Source organism: Protomyctophum bolini (assembly GCF_963924005.1).
Source record: "Protomyctophum bolini genome assembly, chromosome: 20".
NCBI lineage: Eukaryota > Metazoa > Chordata > Actinopteri > Myctophiformes > Myctophidae > Protomyctophum > Protomyctophum bolini.
The window spans coordinates 21,727,672-21,751,771 of record NC_137881.1 but is presented as its reverse complement, the minus strand read 5'-3'; the positions used below and the strand labels follow the sequence as shown (position 1 = coordinate 21,751,771).

At 42.8% G+C, this 24,100-nt stretch overlaps 1 protein-coding gene across 1 annotated transcript; it reads right to left on the bottom strand.

Moving 5' to 3' along the window:
• Nucleotides 1-4,200: 4,200 nt before the first annotated feature.
• LOC308335252 (uncharacterized protein) lies at nucleotides 4,201-20,884 on the bottom strand (the record flags this gene model as incomplete). Its single annotated transcript, XM_080792270.1, has 13 exons — nucleotides 20,664-20,884; nucleotides 16,208-16,411; nucleotides 15,728-15,897; nucleotides 14,248-14,545; nucleotides 12,747-12,855; nucleotides 11,847-12,076; nucleotides 9,040-9,177; nucleotides 8,489-8,708; nucleotides 8,287-8,400; nucleotides 7,914-7,976; nucleotides 6,851-7,140; nucleotides 4,552-5,241; nucleotides 4,201-4,293 (listed from the first exon to the last, which is right to left on the bottom strand). The coding sequence occupies exons 2-13, from the start codon at nucleotides 16,409-16,411 to the stop codon at nucleotides 4,201-4,203; spliced, it is 2,619 nt and encodes an 872-aa protein (XP_080648396.1). The 5' UTR covers nucleotides 20,664-20,884.
• Between the last annotated feature and the right edge of the window lie 3,216 nt (nucleotides 20,885-24,100).

Here is a 24,100-nt window from a genome sequence, read left to right as displayed (position 1 = left end):
TCTATGGGGCATGTACTCACTCATAACATTGTGTCTATGGGGCATGTACTCACTCATAACATTGTGTCTATGGGGCATGTACTCACTCATAACATTGTGTCTATGGGGCATGTACTCACTCATAACATTGTGTCTATGGGGCATGTACTCACTCATAACATTGTGTCTATGGGGCATGTACTCACTCATAACATTGTGTCTATGGGGCATGTACTCACTCATAACATTGTGTCTGGGGCATGTACTTTTTAAATTACCATAACTTGCTCAATTTTCAAACGGTTTGGTTTGTCATAAACCAGATGTCAGCATACTTATAATGGACTTTCACGTAAAAATAACATTGAGGAGATATTAAAGCATTCTGAATCATAGCCACGTTGATAATGTTTGTAATTACAATGTAGGCCTTTAGTAGACGCTCTTAATCCAGAGTGATTTACAGTAAGGAAGAACAATGGTAATACATCAAATACATAAAGACCACACCTGTGTGACGTAAGTGACAATAAAAAATGAATATACTTCTTCATGAATTAATTTGTCAACTTATGTTATCTTTTAACCATGATACAATGTTTAAAAAAAACTCATCTCTTCACTATGATCATGTAAGATGACAACTGAATGTTACTGCATGGGTAACCGATTTGCTTGTCTACATATGACGTAAATTTTCCTTTCATTGTCAATGGCAAATGTGAGACGTGACGGGACAAAAAGCTGTAAATAGGAGGGGCTAGCGCCCCTCAAAAAGAATCAAGAATCATAAGCAAGCTAAGAACATCCGTCTAACAGTAGATGATCTGTACAGTGAAGCTATGAGTATAGTATACATAAAATGCTAAAAATCTAAATTACATAAGTTTAATTTATCCTTTGCATATTCGCCTGTAAGGTTGTCGAGGCTAGTGCAAGTTCTACGGGCCAAGTAATAAGGTTTGTAAATCCATTCAGATTTCAGTGAGTTCAGAGTATTGTTGTTTGAGCAGATCACCAGTTACCATAGATAGAACCTACCAGAAAAGTTGACTGTTGCAAGATGGCCGCCGGTGAACTGCACTGTAGACTCCACTTTGCACCATCTAGCCTTTCTTATATACGCACTCACACACACACACACACACACACACACTCAAAACTGTCAGAATTATATGAATTATGAATAGCAATCAAGAATTGTTAATCACAATATAATACATACATTAATTTTATGAACTGGCACCGCAACTAAAATGTATGAACGGAAACATAGAACGGAAATAAACCAAAAACAGATAATTAACCTCGACCTTTTGGTATAGTTCTTATTCCGGTTTCCTGCCTGATGACTACAAAGCAGTGACTGTCTACAACATGACATACCCAAAACGGAATGCTTCCATGCAGGCTGCTAATAAATAGATAGGAATAGACTTTCTCTCCTCAGATCTGAACTAAAGCTTACTGGTCACATGATTCAAATTATTAAAGTTTTAACTTTATTTTATTGAAAACATGAAACGTCCAAAGATACAATAACATACACATGTAAATATACACATGTAAATATGTACATTTATAATCACAAACTGTAAATGTGTCGTCCGATTAGATTTTATTTAATATTTCTAATCAGATTTGTTTTTTGTTTAAAAGTAGGCCTAGCACCATTTTCTATACTTTCTACTGCTCATTATAATATGGTTTCTGTCTACTCACTCTGTGTTCTCATTGGTTCAGAAACCTGCTTACAGTGATGGTTCCTTTCAAACAAGATTTAAATTATGATTACTCAGTGTTTTTATAGTATAAAAGTATAATAAGGAAAACGGTGGAATAATGTAGAGAGTATCCGTGAAAGGACCACTTCACCACTTTTCAACCTATCTTCATATAATAGGTCCTCACTAATAATCATGATAAAATGGCACAATTTGTTTCTACTCAGCCTGTCTCATAGGAGGGCTATGGGCAGTTCAGAAACCCATCCACCAGTGACATCATTAGGCAGATTTTCTTTTTTTTAACAATTATTTTTACAAAAATGTTTAGATTTGTATTATCGTGAGAACGATAGCTTCCATTTTCGCATTGCAACTTTTCAGGACTAGAAAGCCTGCAGTTTCTATTAGCTTGGATTCCCCATGGATGATGTCACTGGTGGACGGGTTTCTGAACTGCCCACAGCCCTCCTATGAGACAGACTGAGTAGAAAAAATGTGTGCCATTTAATCGTGATTATTAGTGAGGACCTATTATATTAAGATAGGTTGAAAAGTGGTGAAGTGGTCCTTTAACGCATTTACTGCCAACATTGATTCAGTCTGTATGTCACTCACTGCCTCCGGATGCCATGCTCACGTTGGCTGTTATAATGTTCCATTTCTAATGGATTCCATTGGAATGCATTCAATTAGAATGGATTCAGTTATTTTGGTCACATAAAAGATGAGGCGCGACGAAGTATACAAGGATTTTGGAAACCAAATAAGCCGGTACAGTAACCTGTAACATTACATGGTCAACATAGACATGTAACTTGCTTGTAGCTTACGTCGTTAATGCAGTGAACATGAACGTACTAGCGGGTACCGTGGTTTCACTTTGGATATTCATTCACCTAGCAATATGTAATGAGACAACAGCTCAAAATCTAAACTCACGGATGATCTCATAAATAAATACCGGTAACTGAAATTATATAGCGGTTGCTGAGCTAAAAATATTTGTGTACTTTCAAACCTTATGGACCCAATTGTTCAGAGATTTTAAAGACCCGACGAGGAATCCATAATTGTACGGCGACACAAAAAGAAGTTGAGCTACGCAATGCATGCGTAGCGTACCGTACTGCAAGGCTGATTTGAATGTAAAAGACTTGCATTCAAATCAGCCTTGCAGTACTTTTGTTTTTGTTGCACTGATCCTAACCCAGCCTAAAACAACAAGTTAAACAGCATTTCATTGCGTTTCTCTTTCACCAGGTGGCGCCGCACACACAGTCACACAGTCGTACGGGTCTTCTGGGGTCCCTTGGGTACTACACAATGATAGACCCGAGTTCTGCCGCTCTGCGGGATATACGGCTGATTCCGACCTGACGAGTGATTATGATAAAACACAAAGTGGACCCGTACGGGTCTCGGGTCCTGTACATGGCTTTTGAAGCTTATGTCATATGGCAGCCAAGTCTATGGACTTTTTATTGTTTGTTTAGAGCACTTGTGACGTAAATTATTTGCCAGCCAAGTCTATGTTTGTTCAAGACGCAAGACGTCATGTGGCCGATAATACATCTAGTAACTAATTTAGTTTCATTCAAGTAACAAGCCATGATGGATAAAGGACAGAAACAATATAACTGTAAGCAAGGCTTCACAAGAAACAGTAAATTGAAACAAAACCGGAGAAATCATAGCAAAAAGAAACAGTAAATTGAAACAGAGAATTCATAGAAGAAACGAGCCAGAATGGAAAAGGAAAGAAACAGTATGACTGTAAGCAAGTCTATGGAACCGGGTGAAAAATGGGTTAAAAAAAAGTGAGGGTAGCTCTTATCATAATACATCTTCATGATGTATGTTGTAAATTGTTAATGGGAATTTAATGTTTGTGTTAACACAAAAATAGCCAATTTGCTCAGACACACATGAAGAAGAATGAAGTGCCTGGTGCTGGGAGTCTGGTGCAACGCACAGGTGCTGGGCCTGGTGAGAGCAGGAGTGGACCTGGTGAGACGTAGGAGGGGCCCGGACAGGAGTCAACCCACAGGGCCTAGTCCTTCCATGCGCCAGATTGATGCGATCCTCCCACATACCCAGTCAAGGCAGAGTAGTTCAGGAGGAGCGGATTGTGTGGCCCTAGTTTTTCCCTAATGAGGGGTATGATGTTGGGAGACCCGGAACCCCAATGAGTCTGACCTTGGGATACATCACTGAGGATACGTCCCACAGAAATGATGTCATCATATTATAATGAGCATTAGTGAGGACCAATTATATGAAGGTAGAAAATTGGTGAAATTCTCCTTTAATCCGATCAAATGTGAATATTTTCTTTTAGATTTTTTAAACATTTAATCCGATCAGATTTTTATATTTGTAGTGATATTTAAGGGAAGTAGTTTTTTTACAAACATTTATTAAGAACGGAAAAAAACAAAACAATAAAAGAAGTCCCATTGTCCAATCAGTCGCCCTGACTTCCCAAAACGTCTCCTCAGAAGTGGGCGTGTCCGTAGTGCTGCGTGGGGATTGGCTGCTGCTCGATGGGCGGGCTCCACGTCAGGTGTCTGTTGATGGCCTCCGACAGCTGTCCGTTAAATTGAAGGCCCTGACCCCCCTGCCTGTCTGTCTGCTGCTGCTGCATACCCCCCACCACCTGCCTGTCTGTCTGCCTGACTGTCTGTCTGCTGTTGTGCAGGTAATGCCTGTCTGTCTGCCTGCTCAGCTGCAGACCGCCTGTCTGTCGGTCTACTTGTCTGTCTGTCAGCTGCAGGCCGCCCGTCTGTCTGTCTACCTGTCTGTCTGCCAGCTGCAGACCGCCTGTCTGTCTGCTGTGCAGGCCGACGTGCAGCTGTTCGTCCGTCTGTCTGTCTGTCTGTCTGCCTGTCAGCGTCTGCAGCCTTTCCATCTGTCTGTCTGCGCCGGGCAGACAGGCGGGCAGCCCGTCTAGCATCATGTGGGCAGGCTCCATCATGATTGGCTGATTCTCCGAGATGATGTACTTGTCTCTCTCCTGATTGGCCATCTGCGCTAGTCCATCGGCCACGCCCCCTCCCCCTCTCTCCAACTGGGGGGAAGCTCCACCTCTAATAATAGCCCCACCCCTCTCCATGCGCGGGTCTGTGCTGTGATTGGTCCCGCCTCCCCCCCTGATAGCCAATATGCTATCAGGGGGGGAGGCGGGACCAATCACAGCGCTCCTGATGGCCCCGCCTCCACCTCTCTCCACCGATTGGTGGTCTGAGGAAGCCACGCCAACTCCCCTGAAAGAAGCCACGCCCCTATTATCATCCAGGTTGTGGTGTTGTTCGTTGGCCATGCCTCCCCTCATAGCCACGCCTCCCGCCCTGTTCCTCTTCTTCCCTCCTCCTCCTCCTCGTAGCTCCGCCTCCTGGATGATGTCACAGGAGGAAGAGGCTACACCCCCTCTCTCCGTCAAGGCGCCAGAAGAAGCCACGCCCCCTCCTCCGCCTCCAGGGGCGTCGGCCTGACAGTGAAACATCTGCTTCTTATGAGACTCGATCTGGTTGTGGACCTGAAATATATTAAATATACTTTAAAACATAAAATACACATTAAATATAAAATATACATAACATTTTTCATTTCTGGCCTTTTTTTTTTTACAACGTTGTTTTGATCTCCGCTTCGACGCCGGGCCACACCGAGGGCGTCGCTAGTGGACACGAGCGCCGCCCGCTAAGGCCCTGGAGCTCAGATTTTTATTTTATGTATATATATTTATAGATAATAATACATGTGGTGCCACTGAATCCTTCAGAATAATGGTGCAGATAAAACTATTTCTTCAGATTCAGATAAGCACGATGGAGCCTAAAGTCAGAAATTAGCTCAGAATAACCCACGTTTTGATCAGCTGCATGGATGAAGCATAGCTTCTGAGAAAAAAGCACTTAAACTGCATAGCAACCGGGCCGTTGCTAAAAAGAAATGATTTTAGCGAGACCGTTTAATATTAATAAAAAACCTTAAGATGCAGTCCACAGACGTCTATAGCAGCCAATGTGTGTGTATAGATATATTTCTACCTGGTCTTGGTCTTTCCAGTATCTGTTCCTCAGATAGGGCTCCATATATAATATATTTCTAGATATATGTGATACAGAGACAGTCATGGCGGCAAGACTAACTGTTTAGGTTTTATTAGGTTTTATTAGGTTTACTGTTTTATTTTTTTATGCAAAATGAGTTAATAGCACAGGCAGACTCTTCACATACTAGAGCATGTCTGAAATAAATGTCAGAGCTGAAATCGACATGTAAATATGAAATAAATGCTTAAACATGTAGCTAGGTGTAATCAGAGACATCTAATAGAAGAGTTACGATGTTATGGGGGCAGAAACCGAGCGCTCGAGCACTGTTCATGGAGCCTGAACTGAGACAAGCTGGAGTTGGAAATACATTGTTTTCAACAAGGGTGGTGCAAATAAGAGCTATTTTAAGCATGTTCAACATGACAACTGTTTAAAAGTATTGTACAGTGACAAGTTAACTAAAGTCTCTGTAATGTTTATGTTGTACTATTACTACAAAACAATCTAAAATAAAGGGATTTAAGATCATTAAAGCTGGGCTGTTGCCTGAGTCCAATGCATTTCTGCCTACTTCCGATCCAGGACTAGACCCAGTTGGTTGTCCCCATTCTCAATAGAAGTCTATGTAGGAGAGCCGCCATTGGACTGGCCCCATGAAGTGAACGCAGTTTGCGTAACTCTGTCTATATCTAAGGCTCTGAGTGTAATGTTAGAGTCCACAGAAGTGAACCTTTCATCGCTGTTTTCTGCAAGACATTACTCTATAAGCCATATCGCCAAAACTGGTGGGTCAAACTGAACAACCAATATGTCAATTTGAAGCTATGATTCCCTGCTTTCACATGACATGAAAAAACGAAGATTAAAAAAATGATTTAGCCTTGGTCAGAAAACGTATAAATATACGGTATGTCTACCTGGTTATTGATATCCTTCCAGTGTCGGTTCCTCAGACATGGCTCCATGTCCAGACATCTCATGCAGGCTACATTATAATATATTCAAATATAGATAGATAGATAGATAGATAGATAGATAGATAGATAGATAGATAGATTAGATTTTTTTTAATAGATATATTTCTACCTGGTTCTTGATGTCTTTCCAGTGCCGGTTCCTCAGACATGGCTCCATGTCCAGACATCGCATGCAGGCCTCCTTCCCCGGAACGTTGTGGATGAGAACGTAGAAGCCCAGATGTCTGAAGACGGCCTCCTTCTCCTCGCCACTCCACGGGCGCCTCCGCATCTTGCCACCGTTGTTGTTGTTGTTGTTGTTGTTCTGTTTACTGTTGTTGTTGTTGGTAGGACCTCCAACAGATCCTCCTCCAGAACCTCCAACAGAACCACCAGTAACACTGGAAGAAGTACTGGGCCCTGAAACATAGAAACAGAACATTAACATGACAGCACTCGCCTTGAACGCTCGGCATCGGATGAGGAGAGTGGAGATCAGTACTACTGTATGGAGTGGACCCTCACTATCATAAAAAATAAAGAACAGAATCAGAATCAAAGTTGTTTGGTGGAAAAGGAACCAGTTCTAGAATCAAAGTTATTTTGGTGGAAAAGGGGCCTGGCAGTGATGGTGTTTGTCTCCATCTACAGGAGGAATGAGGCGATGACACCCACACAAACTAAGTAATTAAAAAGTTACTTTTCACAGTAACACAATACTTTTTGGTGTAACTTAAGTAAAGTAACGGAGTTACTTTTGAAATGGAGCACCTAATGTAGTAACGGTAACTAGTTACTGGACGGTACACACAAAATAGAAAATGCTCAATAGATGAAACACCAGTTCAATAAAAGACCGGCCCGATAAGCCTGCTCAATAAGGTGAGCTCGTTATCATTATAAATCACACCTGTGTGAAGTGAGAGGCGCTCTTACCGGCTTTAGCCTGTTTGATAGCTGGCAAGCCGGGAGCTAAAGCAACTTTCTTTCTCTGCAGTTTCACTACAACTACGGAACAAGGAGCAACACTACAAAACCAGCACTATCGCCATATGATCTCCGCTCCTCAAACACACACTGCCTCAACCCCGTCAAGGGGTTTAGCATGGACGAAGATAGAGCCCTTAATGTGATTGGATAACAGACGTACCATGTGACAGAGACTGTGTGATGTGATTGGAGAACAGACGTACCATGTGACAGGCGTGAAGGAGTGAAGTCTGTAGTTTTCTCCAACACCTGACCAGAGAATGGAACTGTAATGATAACAAATACATTATATTAATAATAATAACAGTCACAATACTTGTCAACAGATGTAAAGAAGAAAAAATAATGCGATTGAACTCGATCTAGCATTTGACCGACGGTAAATGCTCTTTTTATTGCTACTTTTCCAGTGATCAATGTATTATCATCATCATATTACGGTAAGAAAACGAGTAGTCCGGAACTCTCCTTTAAAGATGCGATTCATTTGGATGAATTAATTACAAAGCCTCTATTTAATTAGATTATTTAATGTACATCAGGTGTGTAAGGTGAAAGGTCACACAGGTATCTTACGGTGGCTCAGTTTGAACTTTGACCCCAGGCCAGGCTTGGCCTTCACTCTGAACAGCTCACTTCCTGATTGGACGCTGGCGGGCCGCTTCCACTTGGCCTCGCCCACAACGGGAGCTAGGAACCAGGAAACAAGTAAAGGTCACTGCAAAGGTGTGTCCTACCGGCCTGCCTGTCTGTCTGTCTGTCTGTCTGTCTGTCTTACCTGTCTGTTTGTCCCAGACGGAGGTCAGTCTCTCAGAGAACTCGGTGACATTGGCAGCCGCCGCCCAGTCTCCGGCGGCCATCTTCTCTGTGACGGTGATGTCACACACTGCTCTGAGCACGGCCAATAGCTTGCGGGGTCGCGACCCCAGGGCCTGGCGCGCTGCGTTGACCGCCAACTCCACCCGGTCAGGTTCCAGCAGCTCTGATAACGAACGCACCTGGAGATGAAAGAGTTAATTATATGTCTGTCTGTCTGTCTGTCTGTCTGTCTGCCTGTCTGTCTACTCCAACAGCTCTGATAAGGAACGCACCTGGAGGGATTAAAGAGTTATTAGATAATTACATAACAGTATTTTTTTGCAGATTCCAGACTTTTGAATTACACACCATTTAGGCTTAGTCCTATTTAGTCTTCTTAAACTGTTTAGTCGTAGTCTAGTCTCAGTCGACTAAATATCAAAAACCTTAGTCTTTTAGTCTTAGTCACAGTCAACCAAATTAACACTGTTACATAATCAGTTATGATGATAATTGATGTCATGAACTCACCCCGGCGTCCAGACTCTTTACGACCAATAGGAAGCGAGCGAGCTCTCTCATTCGCTGGCTCACCGCGTCGTACTTCACTTCCTGTCCCGCCCCCATCAACCTGCTGCCGTACTGGCAGATCAGCCAATCACATTTCACCTGCAGGAGAGACAGACAGACAGACAACGTGACCAATCACATTTAATTTCTGGTCACTTTTTAAAAACCGCAGCCTCCTGTAAGGAGGGGGAGGAGTCATCACCATCATCATCATCTTTATTTATACTCGGAAGTATCATCTCTGCTCACAATATATCCTACCACTGATATGCCGATGACACACAACTCAGAGATGAAAAAAAAAAAAAAAAAAAAAAAAAAAAATAGGTTGCATTTTGCATCCCAAAACGCAGTTTATAGTAAAGGGACGCAATAAAACAACAACCTCTGCATCCACTGCACTGCACTACTGTACTGTTTTTTATTCTAGTTTATTTTGCTAGCTTTATTTATAATAATCATTTCTTCTTCTGTTTTGCACATGAATATAACCACATTATAATATATAATGAAATGGTAGTTAAATGCTGCAATTTGTAAAAAATAAAATGGCAAAATATGACTCCTAACGTCGTTGAAGTGGGACTCCCTGGGACTCATCTAAAAGACCATCCCTGCATCCCGGGACTCAATACATTGAAAACCTATTTACATCACTGCAACTGTTTCCATCCTTCCCCCCCCTCTGCCACTCAGGTGGAAGAGCGCATCACTGCATGCCTGTCTGACATGTCACAGTGGATGTCTTCCAACCACCTCAAGGTGAACCCAGACAAGACTGAGCTTCTCTTCTTCCCAGCTAATTCCTACCCTATGCGGGAGCTAACTATTTCCGTAGACAACGCCCTGGTAACGTCTGTCCCATCAGCCAGGAACCTTGGTGTTGTCCTGGACAGTCAGCTCTCGTTCAAAACACACATCACAGCTGTCACTCAATCTTGTAGGTTCACACTCTATAACATAAGACAAATTATCACCCAGGAGTCAGCCAAGCTGCTAATCCAGACAACAGTCTTGTCAAAACTTGACTATTGTAACTTCCTCCTTACTGGCCTACCGGCATGTGCACTTAAGCCTCTCCAACTGATCCAAAATCCCGGTCGCTGCCTACACAGAATACAAAACTCTGATGCTGGCATTCAAAGCAACCAAAGGTATGGCTCCCCCATATCTTGCAAGTATGTTCGAACCCTACAAACCCTCCCGCGCACTCAGATCAGCCAACGCAGGGAAGCTGGAAGTACCCTCACTAAAAACGCCGGGACAACTCTCCACACGTCCCAAACTCTTCTCCCTTCTGGCTTCAAAACTATGGAATGCACTTCCCATTACCATCAGAACTGCAGCCTCACTCTTAATCTTCCGCCGTAGTCTGAAAACCCACCTTTTCAGACTCCATCATGGCCCGTAGCACTTACCCTACCCCCTTGTAGACTTAGATAGCATTTGATACAGACTGTTATGTAGACAGCACTAGAATTGCATTGTATGTAGTCATAGCACTTCATAGTACATAATGTATAACATAGTATAGTATATATGTATAGTTTCATTATATAGATAGTCCACTGTTACGTTCTTTTAGCTTACGCATGTTTCATGATAACTTTTTATGTATGTGATGTATTGCCATGCTTTTTGTTCTTGCTTAATGTGAATCGCTCTGGATTATGAGCCTAAATTGTAAGTACAACCGACCGAATGATGGCAGAGAGCTCAGTTTTAAAGAGTTTTGGAGTTAATTCCAAGTGTTGGACTGCTGAGCATTAAGAAATCCGTAGAGTGGGTCTGATAGTGATAAGGGGCTATAGTTCAGTTCCAGCATGGAGCAAATATAGACACTAGAGCATCCCAGCTATAATGAATTGCATTTTTATAGCACTTTTCCAAGTGCTCACAGCGCTTTACAATGGTTCATTCATTCATACATTCATTCATGGGAAGTGAAGCGGCGAACAGTCGACGCCAGTGTCCTCACTTCTCACATTCACACACCAATGGCAAGCTCACACCGACCAACTCATTGGAGGCAATGTAGGGTAGTGTCTTGCCCAAGGACACTTCGACATGTGGACAGGAGGAGCTGGGATTCGAACCGCCAACCCAGGGATTATTGGACGACCTACTCTACGTCCTGAGCCACAGCCGACCAACACAAAGCTATGGCTTTATATAAAAATCACACCAGACACCCGTGTGAAGTGAGGGGCGCTCTTATCATCATACATCATCACATTCTGTGCTCAGCCAATCAAATCTTCTTCTTCAGGACTGTTGGTTCTGGCATAGCAGGAGAACCAATTTAAACACTTGTTCTAGCCAAATCTGGGTTGACCGTGATTTGTGGGACTGCCTCTGGTGTCGTGTCTGTGTGCCTTTAACGTTCTTGAAGTAGTTAGACAGGTATGCTAATGTGGAATCGCAGAGGATTTACTATTTTGTCCATATCGGGTCGCAACTCGAACCGGGCCGAGTCGGCTCAAGTGAACTTCGCAATGTTCGACACGGCACCTCGCCTATATATACTTACTTTATCCCCTACTACTAGTAGGAGGGGGGCGTGACCATTTTACTCAAACGCAAAGGAGATTCCGCACTCGCGATAAGTACAGCACATGGGTGTCTTTGTAGTGTAGCATATCTTGTAGACCAGGCCCATTGCAAGTTGCTGTACTGTCCTCTACTCTTGTAGACAGACAGACAGTCAGGTATACAGACAGACAGGTATACAGAGAGACATACAGACAGACAGGCAGACAGACAGGTACCTGCTGTGAGACAGGGTCGTGGTGCATTCGGTGGATGATGTCACTGCATTTCTCTGTGGCTCCGTCGCTGATGGGCAGGAGGCGGGATGCGTCGGCTTGGACACGCCTCCTCTTCCTGCCCGCTGGGATAGCCCCGCCTCCCGGGGGCATGTCCTGTCCCAGAGGGCCGGGGTCGGCCGGCACGCCCCCCGTCTTCCTGCGACAGGTGGCCATGTGCTTCCACAGGTCATCTAATTAACATATTTATTTACATTATAAAATGAATACAGGTCATCTAATAATGATTAAATATAATACCGTAATTACATTATTAAATATAAAAAAACGGTTAGTCCCAATACTTCTGATTGGCTGGTTTCTGATTAGACCATGTAGTAAATGTCACGATAATCTACACCTTAAATCAGTTTATATCAATCCCAGGTGCGTTACAGTGATCCACCATATCTGTAGAAGGGAAGTGCTTGATTTCCATACAAACCCTGGTCATGTGGGCTTATAAGCACCACCCACGCACATAGCATGGTGAGTGGTGACTGAGTGACTCCGGCCCGGGCGGCGCTTATAAATACACAAGTGCCCCCTATCCCCTCGTCACTCTGAACAGCTGTTCGCTAAGTCGCTATGCTGGTGTTTCGACAGACATGATGTTCACAGACATATCAGCTAAATATATAAAACAAGGGAGTGTAACTACTTTCTCTAATGAATCATTTTTGAATAGTTTCATGATTTTCATGTTGCCATGATTGTAACCGTTTAAAAAAGGCAATTAGAGGTGCGAGGATACCTTGTATTTTGAAATGGCTGAGGTGTGGTGAGTCACGACGTGCAGCGGAGTGACTAGAATGACTAATAATGATTAAATATAATAATTACATATTAAGGTTGTTACTGTACCTTTAAGGAAGAAACCCAGACACAGCGTACACGGCAGGAAGTCAGAGGCGTTCACTTCCTGTGACGGCTGACGACAGGTTACGATCTCCCCTTGACCCCTACGGATCACCTGACAGGTAGACAGACAATGGATGAATTTGAGGAACTGTTGGCCAGGGAGGTTTAGGAGATGTGAGCACGGTGATAGACTATGAGCGCCACCATCAAAACCACCGTTTTGGTGAAGAGGTGACCACCGAAAAGGTGGCCGGCAGATCAAACGCGTGTTCGCGTACCAAGACAGGAATTTACAGAATTCTGACGCAACATTCTGCTGCATACAGCCAGGCACTCAAAAGAGATATTAACGTCCTGTAAGTAAGACTTAAAACTAGAATAAAACTAGTGTTGACTAATCATTACAAGTGGCTCTTATTTCGAAGAGGAAGTCAGATAGAGGAAGTCCGTTTCAGTTGTAAACAAGCTGCCATGAGTTTTTGAAACTGAAAGGGAATTGTACACACTTAAAGGACAACTTTAGTTTTTTTCAACCAAGGTTCATGTTTTAGGTTGTTATTAGAAAAAGTAAAAGATGAGTGTTATTTTTTTTTCATTTGCCGCTTTCTTTAGTTTTAGGGATTTTAGCTATGTTTGACAGGGGGATGGGGGCATTCGAGCATGGGGCTAAATATGTATTTTTGTACAATTTTTTATAGCGATTAATTTTTTTATTATTTACTATAGTCCTACTAGACCCAAAGAAATTACATCTGGCCACAAAAGATCACAGGATCTACTGAATGTGCAGGTAGTCTACTGGGGGGAAGCCACACTGTGTGCCATAGGCTCAATATGTCACTTTGACACATTCAGTAGATCCCGTGATCTTTTGTGGCCAGATGTAATTTATTTGGGTCTATTAGGACTATAGTAACTAATAAAAAAAGAAATGTTACTTTCTCTAATAACCTAAAACATGAACCTTGGTTGAAAAAAAAACTAAAGTTGTCCTTTAAACATGGAACCTGCAGCATTAGGTGAGTAATTCATAGTATCTGTGTTGGAACGTTTCAGTGGTTGAGCTGCTAACAAACCTCCTGCTGCCTAAAAGATACAACAGCTACAAATATGGTAAACTTTTTGTAGCTTTGCATCTTCGTATTTTTTGCATCTGCCCGTGTGAACAAGGAAAACAACCGCACACTGTCTTCAAATGCAGTGACCACCATTTATTTACAGGGAAATAGCAACGTTTCGGCCTATGCGGCCTTCATCAGGCTATCTTTATAAAGATAATAACGTTGCTATTTCCCTGTAAATAAATGGTGGTCACTGCATTTGAAGACAGTGTGCGGTTGTTTTTCTTGTTCAATTTTGGGGCACCGTACCCTCTCCTACGCACCTGTCGTTTGTAGGTGTGCAAAAGCTTTGCTTTGCATCTGCCCGTGTAACGTTGTGGTAGAGTAAGTAGAGACATCCGCACAGACAGACAGACAGACAGACATGTACCTGTCTCACCCACCTCTATATTGTGTCTATAATCCCCTCGACATCGCAGCTGTTCCAGTAACAACAGTCTCTGTTTGGAGCCTTTAGAAAAGGCCGCGGCTTTCTGCACCTCGGCTTCAGTTCTGTGCGCCACCAGCAGGTGGCGACCTATCTTCATCTGCGGCCGTCTGCAGAACACGCAGTAGTGGCTCTTGTCCCAACGGCGACGCTCTCCCCTCTGACACTTCTTCACTCGGACGCCCTCCGCCTCGTCGGAGGGTTGGGCCGCCGCCGCCGCCCCCCGTGGGCCTGGAGGCGTCTTCTTCTTAGCGCTGTGTCGTGCCAAAAATGTGTGATTCATTATTTAACCCATTTAGGCCTGACAAAATGTAAAAGAAATTCTTCAAAATCCTGACAGTTATCTGAAATACAAGGACCCCAAAAATGATATGTAATTGGCCACCGACCCCATCTGAAAATATGTTGTTCCAGGGACCTCCCCATGAAGCAAAGATTTGAGTTAAAAACGTACGTTTGAAAGAATATATGTTCAAAGAATTGTGCCACATTTTCACGATTTTTCAAAAATAGCAGAACAACAAGCTCGTAGAGCGGCACTCGGTGCCGCGCTATGAGCTTGTAGATCTGCAATTTTTCAATAGCTAAAGTATATAATGCTTAAAACACCAAAAGGGGTTCCCACCCAGAATGGGTTAACTAAGAGTTTACAATATAAATTGGGGTCTCAGAGATAGAAATGCCATTAAATGGGGGTCCGTAGACTAATGTATTTCAAACTGGGGGTCCTTGAAATTATACGGCTAGAGACGTAAAAATCATTGGCATACCTTTTCAAATGGGGGTCCGCAGGGCTAATTAGTGTCAATTTGGGGGTCCTTGACATGAAAAAGTTTGGGAACCACTGCTTTACAATAGAGGGCACTCTGAGCCCATCGGGTCTGCATAAGACTTAGGGTCCAGTCTAAAGTCGTCCACACTCAGCCCTACTAATATCGACAAAAGTGGGTTTGTACAGTATACATCTTTTCAGCGTTTATCCTAAACCAGCTGAAAAAAATGTTGTGATAACGACGTGATTTCACATCACGTAGGCCAGTCATAATTATTACATAATAATCACCTGATCGCAATTTTTGCATAATCGTCAATCGTTTCCATGTGGAAAAATGTCCACACATTTTTTAAAATAGCAAGAATAGTTGCTCTATTTACTATTAATATTAGATTAGAACTATTTCCGCTATTTTGTAAATTATTAAGTTATTTTCATATCTGCCCTGTGCAATTTGTGATGACGAGGCCGTAAACTTAAAGACAAACAGAAATACAAGTTGAAACGTTCCAACATTCAATGCAAAAAAAATAAAACAATGAAATCGTTAAAAGTCAACTTGAATTTGTAGATGGTGACAGCCCTACACAGGCTGCGGTAGAGTAGAGCGCCCTCTACGGCAAACCACCGTAAACACATGGCGACGGCGGCGTAAACTTACTTCTTCTGTTTCTTTTTACTCCTCCTCCGTTTCTTCTTCTTCTCTTCTTTTTTCTCCTTCTTCATCTTCTTCTTCTTCTCCTCTCGCCCCGCCACCTCCACCTCCACCTCCGCAACAACGCCGTCGTCGCCCGTGGCGACCGTCCCGCCGCCCGCGGGGACGACCGCCGCCTGGTGGAAAGTAATGACAGTACATTTACTCAAGTACTGTACTTTGTATTTTACTTGAGTTTTTCCAATTTGATACATTTACTTCTACTCCACTACATCTCAGAGACAAATGTTGTACTTTTACTCCACTAGAGATTTTGATTATTATTAATACATTAAACACATCAGCCCTAGATACATTTTGGCCAATTGAAAATAGCCGATCTACGAGCTTGTAGATCGGCTATTTTCAAAAGATTAAAAAACTTGTGATATTGGTATTTCTACATTGTGGTATGGATACTTTTACTTAAGTAAAACAATCGAGTACTTTTTCCATCACTGCCTGTTTGCTGTCAACGACAGCCTCTGTCTGGTTGTCCAGGGCGACCGCAGCCTGGCTGTTGTTGTCCATGGCGACCGTGGGCTGGTTGTCCGTAGCAACCGTGGGCTGGTTGTCCGTAGCAACCGTGGGCTGGTGGTCCATGGCGCCTGTAGCCTGGTTGCCCATGGCAACAGAGCTGTAGTCGTCCATCTATCAGACACAATGATGAGAGGATTAGTTTGTGCTGCACGAATCTCGCTCAAATGTGAATCTCGATTTCCCTCCATAGGAATTGAGATCAATTCTCATATCAATTCTCATATTTTCCATGAAAATATGTATTGTCTCTAGTCTGTAGTTGCTGAACATTACTACATAAAAAATGTGGCACCTGTAGCCAACTAAATACTAGCCTAGGTTTTCAGAAAAGATTCAAATATTAATTAAAAGATCACACCCGTGTGGAGTGAGGAGCACTCTTGTCATCGTACATCATCATTGTCAATGTCATGCTAGCAAGGAAAACCAAAATACACGACAGTGGAAATAGAGCCTCCAAACAGACTCAAGTCCCGCCACCCTTACAACAAGGCGGCACAAGAGATGTTACGTTCCATCCCGGAGGACTCGTCCACCAGTGCATGGCTGGCGGCATCTTGGAAGCAGGAGTGGGAGTCTGCTGGGCCCTCCTGTATGCACCACATCTGTGACCCGGGTGAAGGCGTTGAGGGAGAGGACCTGCCACGCCGGCAGTGGACCCTACTGAACCGCCTGTGCACTGGAGTCGGCTGCTTCAAATCAGCAATGAAGAGGTGGGTCTTGGCGGACAGTGCAGCATGCGAGTGTGGCGAGCCTGAGCAGTCTGCCGAGCACATAGTTAACACCTGCCCCCTGTACAGACCTCCTTCGGAGGCTGGCCTCTTCCATGTGGGACCAGAGACAAGGGCGTGGCTACTCGATACTGAGTTGGACATTTGTGGACACACATCAAAAGCTGGATATAGGAGGGGCGCTAGCAAAACTCGGCTCGTCAGTGGGGTAGGGAGCGCTGTGCTGTGTTCATTTGGACCGCACACAAGTGGTTATGCCTAAACCTAACCCTTACTCCAAACCTAACCTCACAAAAACTACTATATTGTCCAAAAAAGTAGTAATCGTGAGGCATGAATTGCAAGTCGAGGGAGTAGTCCACTAGACTAGCGAGGCAGCTGTTAGAGTTGGGATTTGTGTTTGTATTAGAAGGTGGAGCTGTGCTTTCCTTGGCTACTACTAGTAGGGCGGGGCGACTAGTAGTAGCCGGCGGGGTAAAACGAGCGCACCCTAGGAACTGGTCTCCTAGTATGAATACAATATTCGCAATTTCGCATACTGTACATAGCAACAAGAACCCGACAAGGAGTTCCCGTGCTGAAGGGGTAAAACACCAAAAAGGGTTCCCGCCCAGAATGGGTTAAGCAGTGACATCATATGGCGGCCACAGTGGGCAACCCTCACTTCACACAAGTGTGACATTTTTGAGGGGCTCTAGGGGCTCCTATAGGCCGATTCCGTAGCGGGTCTCATGGTCGCAGCCTACGTATTTCCTGTAGGCGGACTCGACGTAGCTGCGGGGTTTAAACCCTCACCAGGCGCATCTCTTCCACTACAGTGAACGGCAGAGTGACTGATGTTAGTTTGCCTCAAACTTTACTATTTTACCTGCTTTTTTACTAACACTAACATTACAAAGATGCCCAGAACATCGGGATGAACCTGTGTAGTTTATGGCTGCTCCAACAGTAGTGGCAACATAAAAAAAAAAAAACGGAATGTCTAATATCCACCACGGTGGCTGAGACCAGAGCCATTGAGTAATGGTTGAGACGAAGCAGTGAAAGATACTTAACGCCAGTCTTACCCAATACCAAATCTTTCTGTTTTATTAACACAAGGCTGCTGTACTTTATACCTCATACTTTAAATGCTTAGTATGAGGTATAAAATACAGCAGCCTTGTGTTCATAAAACAGAAAGATTGGGTATTGGGTAAGACTGAAATTATGTATCTTTCAGGACCTTTCACTGCTTTGTCTCAACCATTACTCAAAGGCTCTGGTCTCAGCCACCGCGGTGGATATTTTGACATTCCGTATTTATTTATTTTTTATGTTGCCACTACTGTTGGAGCAGCCATAAACTACACAGGTTCATCCCGATGTTCTGGACATCTTTGTAATGTTAGTGTTAGTAAAAAAGCAGGTAAAAGAGTAAAGTTTGAGGCAAACTAACATCAGTCACTCTGCCGTTCACTGTAGTGGAAGAGATGCGCCTGGTGAGGGTTTAAACCCGCAGCTACGTCGAGTCCGCCTACAGGAAATACGTAGGCTGCGACCATGAAACCGCTACGGAATCGGTCTATATACAGCTTTTGTCAACACTCGTCTCATATTTGAGGGGCTCTAGGGCCTCCTATATACAGCTTTTGTCCCCACACGTCTCATATTTGAGGGGCTCTAGGGCCTCCTATATAGAGCTTTTGTCCCCACACGTCTCATATTTGCCATTGGCAATGAAAGGTGAAATTAGGTCATATGTCCGTCAAATATGACGTACATTTGTGGCAACACAAACATTAAATGCCGTTGACAATGAAGGGAAAATGTATGTCATATGTAGACGAGGAAATCAGCTAACCAATCACATAAATTCAGTTGTTCATGAGAAGATGTATGAGGATGTGTAATGATAAGAGCGCCCCTCACTTCACACGGATGTGATTTTTAAAGATCAAAACTGAGAGAGAGAGAGAGAGAGAGAGAGAGACAGAGAGAGATAGAAGGGGCTAGCGCCTATGACGTAAAATAAATTAAACATCAAAACATTAAACGCCATTGACATTGAAGGGAAAATGGAAAAATGGAAATAGAGCAAATCAGCCAACCAATCACATGTTGTTGGGAGCGCTTGGCCAATAATGACAAGAGCACCCCCTCATTTCACACGGGTGTGATTTGTTCATTAAAAGGACCTTTTCAATCATGCTGCTGTCATTGAATACAGTAACACAGTGATGACATCATTTAAAAAAGGACTATGTCATTGAATACAGTAACACAGTGATGACATCATTTAAAAAAGGACTATGTCATTGAATACAGTAAAAGTGATGACATCTTTAAAAGGACTATGAGGTCATTGAATATAGTGACACAGTGGTAGTGCTGCACGATTCTGTAAATCTCGATTTTTCCTCCACGAGATGACGATTCTCACACGATTCTCATTTGTCCCATGAAAATATAGTGTTTAAACTAAGTCTGTAGTTGCTGAACATTACTACATTCAAAATGTGTCACCTGGAGCCAACTACTGTGGCTTTAAACAGACAACATCAAAGTGCTTGAATAAACCTCTCTTAACCCATTCTGGACGGGAACCCCTTTGTGTTTAAAGCATTGTTTTACTTTAGCTATTGAAAAATAGCCTATCTACAAGCTCATATAGCATGGCACTCTGTGCCGCGCTACGAGCTTGTAGATTTGCTATTTTTTTAAGAATCGTGAAAATGTGGCGCAAATCTTTGAATGTAGGCTACTGTATATTCTTTCAGACACGAACGTTTTTAACTCAAATCTTTGCTTATGGCTGGGGGGTCCCTGGAACAACATATTTCCAGATGGGGGTCGGTGATCAATTTCCTATAATTTATTTCTCAAATAAGACTATATACTTGAGAAAGACCTATAGCCTACTGGTCGAAACGTTGTATGTTCTGTGTTTGTGAATAAAAGTATAGCCTGAAGCATTACAAAGTGACTTGCGTGCGAGCTCTGCTATTTTCACATGTGTAACAGAGTCAAACTAAATGTAATGCTTCTTCAAGTCCTACATTCCTGTCAGGGATAATGTAACCAAATGGACCCTTACAGGTCTGTAACTCTGAGAGTGTACTGTACACACTACACATGGAACCAAATGGACCATTACAGGTCTAACTCTGAGATTGTACACATGGAACCAAATAGACCCACTATTATTTGTGGAGGGTGGATGGGAAAAAAATGATCATTTGATTGAAATCGATCATATTTCTAAATAATCATGTTACATAACATGCTATAGAGGCTAGCTTAGCCACAGACTAACCTCGCGTCACCAGGCTTTCCACCTCGGAGGAAAAGCCACAGACAGTGCTAATAAGTAATAACAACTATAATAGATATACAAATCCAGTGCCAACGAATGTAACCAAACCAGACCTTAAGAGGTCTGTAACTCTGAGTGTGTACACAATACACATGAACCTTACAGGTGTGTAACAATAACGGGTCCGCTTGCAGGTTACATTCCTAACTCTGATAATGTGCCAAATGTAACCAAATGGACCCTTAGGGTACTGTCTCCCACAGCTACATATTAGATCTGTAAGACCACACAGACAGCCAGCACAGATGCTAAACTGCTAGCCGATAGGCTAACTCACATTCAGATGTTCTTTTTCTTCTTGTTTTGTTGCTCTTTTTGTAGGTGACTTCTTTCTTTCTGGGGTGTTACGGGCAAACGGGTGACCCGTGGACAGCTGCTTCCACCCTCGCACTGGGGTTTATTAGTTTAATGGTTTTATTAATACAAACAAATGTTTTGTTTTGATTTTATTTTATGATTTATTTTTTGTTTTTTGATGGGGGAAAAAACGATGGTAGCCCATCCTCCTCTTCTTCTTCTCTGGTCGATGGCAGCGCCGCCTAGCTAGCGCCCTCTGTCGGCCCGGAGGTCAATGCTATGTATGTTATGCTATGTCAAATGCTATGTTTTTATCTGTGTTTTTATTGTCCTTTTTGTTGCTATGTTTTTTCACTGTTGACCCTGTGATAATGGCTGCCTGCTGTTGTTACAGTTTTATTTTTGTACTATTGTAAAGCACCCTGTGCACTCGTGCTGAGAAGGGTGCTATATAAATAAAGGTCATTCATTCATTCATTCATTCAAGTATTAAAAAGTGTAAAACGTATTAGCATTAAAATGTACTTTAACAGACAGGCAGGCAGGCAGGCAGGCAGACAGACAGGCAGGCAGGCAGGCAGGCACATAGACAGTGAGCCAACTAACTTTCTTATATCTATGGGCAGGCGGGCAGGCAACCAAACATACCACCAGGTGTAATGTATAATCCCTGATTGGGATGAGAAATTAATCCTAAAATACATTTAGTCTTTTAGTGTGCAGTGCTCACTCGACTCCTGAATGAAATACTCATATAGGTGTCCCTATATAGATGCATAGAGATAGTCAAGTAAACTAATCACTCATCAGTCTCTAAAAATATCACTCTCTATGTACCGAGGTCATTTCAATGCAATGATATAGTAGTCATTCATCACAATGATGAATGTTATGTGAGTCATGTTTGAGAACCTGACAGCTATAGAATGGTTGTCTGTAAGGATAGCATCAATGAATGAAATGTATGAACAATTCTTTTAAATAGATCAGTTTAGAGGGGGTTCCAAATGGAGCCTTATATGGGTGTGTAACTCTTGAGAGTGTAACCTCGGATGGATCTGTAAGGGTCCATTTGGCTGGGGGCCCCCTGGAAGGCTGGAACCCCCGTTTGACAATGCTTTGTGTTGTCATTGAAATGTGAAATGTTCTTGTGCAATAACTTCTCTAACTGACGAATGTCTCAATGCCTTAAAGATAAGGTCTTATCATCTTATCTATATCTTAAAGATAAAGATTTGGTTACGTTCTTTCAGATTCAGAACTCTAGCTGAAAATGAACCGGTTCAGATTATTTTTTTATTTTTATTTATACATTTATTTAACAGGGACAATACAAAAAAAATCAAGTTGTAAAAACATGAAACCGTTGCAATGTATATGGGTTTGTAGCCAAGGCTAATTTGCAACCCCAGTCCCTGGTTAGGCCTTTGATAGTTCTATACCTCCCCCTAAAACAATCCTTTACAACATACACTAAAACAATCCTTTACATACAAATACTAATACATCCAATACATAATCCAAGTACAATAACAGTTTAAAATGTGCCTAAAATGTGCCTAACACATTAGTCAGAACCTTAAACGCTGGTTCAGAACTGGAAACCAAAGTGGATATGATGTCACTATCCTACAGGTTGGAATCTAAATAAATAAAATAAAACAGAAAAGAGAAACTGTAACTGCCATTGACAGTTACATTTCCTGTGTGAAACCCTATAACTGGTCATATATTGTTGCGCCATCCTGTGAGAGGGTTATCTAATAGTCCAATAAACAGGCTGTACACTCAAAATCATGGATTCACACGATCTGGCATTTATTGATTGCCCATAATTATCTCAAATTGAATGGTCATGTGATATACATATGAACAGCAAATACACATATGAAAGCAGATACGACCTGTATACATCACGAATCAGATTCGATCATATCAGTCCGCAGATCGAAGGGCCCCTCGAAGCACAGTGCCGACGCGTGTCGTCCCTGGAGAATTCTGACGTGTCACACTTTTTCCCAACAATATATACTAACAATCTTTCTTGTCACTCCGTGACCTTGCTGCATGAGCACAGCCCCTGCACACTCTTAAAGTAATGGTGCTTATTTAAGAGGTGCGAAATATCCCAACAGCCTCCCTTGGTCAAGACCTGTCATTGACCACACCAATCAGGTCAGGGATAATTGCCTACCCCACTAAGGTTATATCATTCGAAGGGCGCGCCGCATAATCACTTACCACACGAAATTTGAAGTAGCCAATTAACCTAATGTTATCATACGTACGTTCGAGGGGCACGCCAATTTAGGGACTGTAGAACACTAGGCTACATGTATTTAAGGGTTAGTGGTGGGCAGACATTGGATTCCAAAAGATAAAAAAGGTTGACAATTAATTCTCAGGTCAATCATACGAATAGAAGTACATTGCGTCACTTATGAAAATCAACTCAGTCATGAATCACATTGTACATATCAAACTTCTTGTAGTATTGTCAGTCATCATTTTTGAAGCCTCGTGCCAGTGGACACTGGTGAATAGGAAAACCTGTGGAAAAAACTGAAACAGTAAAACCACTTATTTCTAGGCGAAACCTTCACTAGGGAATTCATTTTGTCCCTGCCATTTAGCTCTGGTCCATTTCCTGCACAATGAATGACATTTGTGAACAAATATGGGCATTTTTACATTCCCCAATGGGAAATCTGAAAAGAAAACATGTTATCGAAAATTGTTCTCCTGGTTGCCCTTGGGGGGCAGTGTTCACGCGCAAAAGTGGGATGGGCAATTGTTTTTTATTTTATTTTGCCCCTCCCTCCTGTTGGGTGCAATTGTTATGATCATCGCGAGTCACAACGCGATGTATCGGCCATAGTGTTCCCGCCTGTGAGGGGAAGACATGGGGGGTTTGTTCTAACCTTCCAGCCCGAAACTGGGCTCGCGTCACGCATTCGAAACAGAGAGATGCATGTTCTAGCCTTCCAGCCAGAAAACAGGCTCGCGTCACGCATTCGAAACAGAGAGATGTCCGTCTCTGCTCGGAGGTTGAAGAGCTCTAACAAGCTCTGATGCTGGAACGCTTCTCGTCCCGCAGCGTCCCACAGCGTCCCGCAGGTCCGCAAGCCTGCAAGCCTTTCCAGGTGGAAGTTGTTATGGAAGCACCCCTGGTGTTTGCGTATAGGAACTCTGCATGGCATACTCTCTGATTCCCATTCATCTGTGTGGAAACAAACTCAAAGAAGAGTTCCCCTCCCCCTTCCTCGACCGTATATCTCCTTTTTCCCTAAACATAATATTCTATAACTCCTGGTGTGTCTAATATTTGAATATTTGAATTTATAACTCCTGGTGTGTCTAATATTTGAATATTTGAATTTCAACACTCGGTGCACAACCCTGGTGTGACTGTGTTTG